The 4,754-nt window shown below is 38.3% G+C and overlaps 1 protein-coding gene across 1 annotated transcript in view; it reads right to left on the reverse strand.

Moving 5' to 3' along the window:
• LOC104958941 (cystinosin) overlaps window positions 1-2,960 on the reverse strand; it is a gene marked incomplete at its 5' end in the record, with an annotated part of 9,434 nt that extends 6,474 nt beyond the window's left edge. The window contains 2 exons of the mRNA XM_010786776.1: window positions 2,537-2,707; window positions 2,811-2,960. Coding sequence (XP_010785078.1) covers window positions 2,537-2,707; window positions 2,811-2,960 — 321 coding nt within the window. The remainder of the gene's footprint in view (window positions 1-2,536; window positions 2,708-2,810) is intronic.
• Window positions 2,961-4,754: the final 1,794 nt, after the last annotated feature.

Genomic DNA, 4,754 nt, shown 5'->3' on the forward strand with positions numbered 1-4,754 from the left:
TCAACATAGAGTGAGCTAAGTAAACATCACAAATATCATCATACATAAACATTTTCCGGGAGTAAATACTTGACTTATTGAATAAAGTTTGCTATATTCACTAACTAGTTTGGCAATATTATTCCGTGCATATGTTAAAAACCTTATTTCCATTTGATTCATTGGATTACTCGCGTGAAGGTTTAGCACGTAAATGCTTTCGTTTTTAAAACCGTCCGACCTCGACTACAAAACCATCAACCAGTTGCATAGGATTAAAAAATGTCAACACTCACTCACCCCGTCTTAAACATTCCCAAAGAAGTGCCTCTGTCTCTCGTTGTGCTGGATGAAGTCACTGGCGACGAGTAAACCCAAAATAGTCCCAAACAGGCGCAGAGGCATTTTTCTTTTTTACTAGTTTTCCGAGTTCGGGGCCGGCAAATGCTGCCGCCATCTTGCTCAGCTCAGCTATGTGCTGAGCTCTGAGAGCGGGAAAGACGGACTGCCCTCCCCTGCCCTCTGCTGGCGCGTGCTGTGCATTACAACCAATGTCGTCCCTGTCAAAACTCTGTGTCAGTCTAATAGAATGAAACGCATCTGTGATTTGGCGCACAGTCTGTGACGTCACGGTATTGAAAATCATACCGACGGTATTTCGAAATACCCTGGTATACCGTAATACCGTCATACCGCCCAAGCCTAATACACAGTGATAGATGTTAAGGACTTACGTTTATAATAAATACATTTGTATTGATTTTAAGATCTTTTCATAGTTCATACAATCTTTGGGATCATTTGTATTAATGTGGACCGGAGGGAGAGGGTGACGAGCATAAGTTTCACATTCCTTTTTTATTTCAATTACAACTTTGGTCATGAAGAATATGTTTCTCTGTTGTCCACGTTCATAAAGCATAAAGCAACAGCATCAGAGCACGGTGCAGAGTCTAGATGAGTTTACAGTAGTTCCTCGTTCTTATTGTACATCCATGTAGTCCGCTGTATTGAAAACTGTAGTTTCCATAATTTCCCCACAGCAGTAGACGCACATTTATGACGTCCGCTGGCGCATCATAAAACACGTCGGATAGTGAAAGTGTTGTCGGATTCTCTAAAGCAGTGGTTCCCAACCTGGGGGGCGCGCCACGCCAAAGATCGCAGAAGGGGGGGCCAGGCGCAACAGCGGTAATTAAAGTTTCAAAGTTTCAAAATGCTACAACTACTGTCAAGTATTTTGTTGGGGGACGCAACTTCCAACAGGAGTCATTTGGGGGGGACTCTTAGGAAAAAAGTTGGGAACCACTGCTCTAAAGTACCGCAGTCTGTTCTCCTAAGTCCTTTTGAATTCTCCTATCCACTATCCCTTAACCCCATGACGTTTCACTCAGAGGTCAAGGAATAGACGATAGGGTTTGACGTTAGCAGCTGATTTTTGGATTATTCGACCGCAACCCAGAAGTGTTTTTTTTGTGCTAAATCTCTCTAAAAAGGTCAAATTTCACTTGTTTTGCATCAATCTTGATACAGGGTGCTTATTATATGTTGTAGTTTGGATTCCTAAAGCTTTTAGTCTACCATCCCATCATTCAAGGGTGGTTTTTACTAGAAGTACAACATTTCTTTTGGACGGGCACAATAATTTAAATTTCTTTACTGTGTTCAATCTGAATTTACTTTAAAATAAAAACATCTATATTGATTCTGACGCTTCTAAATCCAACTCACAGATGTAACCTTGCTTTGAGAAAAAAGATTATAAATTTAACCCTTTTAGAAGGGAAGATATGGTCATTTGTTCTGGGAATGTCATTTTCGGGCCTGAGACCTGAAAAACAGGCTCGGGGCTTAACAGGTTTAGTGCATTGCATCCTTTTTAATCAGCAGGTTCTCTATACACAGGAACATGCCCCGGCACCAAGGCCAACACATGTTGACAGTACATTGTTAAGTGCATCATCAATTCATTCAGAAATCCTTTAAAGAATAACAGACATTGTAAAGGTAATTATTTGTATTTATACATATTACTTACTATGCATTTTATGAGACTACATTACTGGTTTCACCATGTTACTGTTGGAACCCAAGTTGTGTAAATGAAATGATCATAGTTAATATAATAATTGATATTCAAGTGGCAGCAACTAATTCATTTACAATAATTATTATCCATTTGATAGCCATTTTTATATATTTATATAATAATGCAACATGTTCATGTAGTGCAGATTATCATTAATCCCATGTTATGATGTTATTAATATAAATAATTGTAATAATAATAATAATGGATCCTCTATTGATATATATATATATATATATATATATATATATATATACGTATATATATATATATATATATATATATATATGTTCTAGTTTTGATGTTACTGATTATGTTATTGTTTTTACTTTGTATAATTATATTTTTTAACTAATGCATGTTAACATGCTGCTGTGACAATTTGTTCTTCAATTTGTGATGAATAAAGTGTATCTAATCTAATCTTAATTCATATTTCTTAATAACTAGACTTTGTGTATCTCTCACCTGAGGCACATATTTGACCAGAGTGACTGCCAGTTTGATGTAGGAGAAATAGTAGAGGTAATCCAGCCAGGTGATCTGTTTGGCTACGGCAACAAACAGGCTGACCAAGGCAAACGTCCAGCCAACCACCAGCAGGAAGCAGGCTGTGCGCGAGACCTTCTGGCCCCCCCTCTGTGAGGAAACACACAGAGTTACACACCGAGAGCCACTCCATGATCCACACATCAACACAAATCTCACTATAAACGCAAGCTTCTCTACAATGTCAACACACCTCATACACAGCGGCCTGGCTTATGTAGACCACACAGAACACGACAGCATGCAGACTGAAGAAGACATCGTTGGCGCTCACAGGGTTAATTCCATTGGGGTTGCTCTTCAGGAACTCATCCTGCAGGGGGGACACAGCAGAGGCCGTCAGTCAGACACTTCATGTCAAAATGAATACATAAAAAGGATACGCCAAGTACTGTAATTTCTTCCTAAAGCCACTGAGATGCCTTTTAAACTGACATCTCTAATGTATTACTTGCTAGTTCACTTCTCTGGCTTCTGATGATGGCTTGAAGAAATGCGGCACATGGTTAACCAAAATAAATACAAAATATACATTTCCACCCACATTCAACAGGGAAATGGGCCTTGTTACAGTCAGTATTTTTGTTTTATATAAAAAAAATTAAAAAAGGCCATCTAATTGTGATCTGTAGTCAAGACGGCACAAAGGACTACAATTCCCACGCCGCTAGCCTAAAGAGCCAGAGTTGGGCAACCTGCGTGCATAACATAGAAGACTGTATATGGTGCAGACGCCATCGAGGGACCGTTTTTAACCATTTAAGTTATAAAAGCCTTTACAAATAAAGGAATAGAGAAAGTCCACGTAAGTTGTTTATTATTTGATTTGAGTTTTGCCTCTTGTTTGATTTGACTTTAAAGGCCGGTTTTCTTTGTTGAATGTGTGAAAAGTTGATCCTTTTATTTGGAGTAAACACATAGCACAATATCAAAACCACCAGAGGCCAAGGAAGTCATCCAAATGTGAGTAAAACAAATGTGATGAAGGAAAACGCGTTAGAACTGTCTGTCTAAGGCAGGGGTCGGCAACCCAAAATGTTGAAAGAGCCATATTGGACCAAAAGAAAAAAAAAAAAAAGGCTGGAGCCGCAAAAAATTAAAAGCCTTATATAAGCCTTATAATGAAGGCAACACATGCTGTAAGTGGCTATATTAGCCTACTATCAAAATTATAAGTAGGCTACAAATACATAATGAGCATTCATGATTAAATGTTTATTTTCCCTGCAGCGCATCCTGGAGAGAATGACGCACCACGTGACTACTCTGCTGTACGATGAAGCTTTAAGTTGAACTTCCATTATAATATTAATGTATTATGTTTCGTTGCATTGATGAAATTATAGAAATACAATAAAGAAATCAGATTTTTTATGTCATTTTTATTTTAGGATTCGAAAAAACAACAACAAAATGTGCAACGTGCATAATAGGCCTCCTGTAATTTCAGACCTCCCCATGGAAATAAAATGCAGTCCTTTTCAATCCTCAATAATACAATACAATACAATCCTCTTCTCTTTTCCCCCTTATCTGGGCAACAGACAGAGTGCAATAAAACAGCAGCCTTTTGAAAAGGTAAAGTATATACAATTAAAATAATACAGTTTAAGTTCGATTTCTGTGCATTATCCTCTTCTCTTTAGTTTTCTGCAAATGTGCAAGGGTAAAATGCAGCAGCACCCTCTTCTCTTTTGACACGCACAATACAATGCAGCCATCCTCGGACCTGAGCAACAAAACACAATAATATCCCTGTGTCATTCCAAATATATACTGACAAAAATCAGAAATCACTTTATAAAAACAGCCACTTTGTTACTAAATATGTGCCTATGACAGGATTGTGTTCTTACCCGTTTAATGTGACTTCTGTTTTCGGACATCACTGGACAGCTTCTCAACATCGGGCATGTAAGATGTAACTTTAATCTTCACGCAGGACTGCAAGCTCTCATCTGTGAGGCGGGTGCGGTATTTGGATTTTATGTAGTTCATGTTTGAGAATATCTGCTCGCACAGGTATGTTGATCCAAAGATGGATAATACTCCAAATGCATATTTCTTCATGTTCCTATAACTGTCTGGAAGAGCATTCCATGTTTCAAACACAAGTTTCTCGGGTGTTGGGAGGCTT

Source organism: Notothenia coriiceps, unplaced genomic scaffold (assembly GCF_000735185.1).
Source record: "Notothenia coriiceps isolate Sejong01 unplaced genomic scaffold, NC01 NC01_scaffold00029545, whole genome shotgun sequence".
NCBI lineage: Eukaryota > Metazoa > Chordata > Actinopteri > Perciformes > Nototheniidae > Notothenia > Notothenia coriiceps.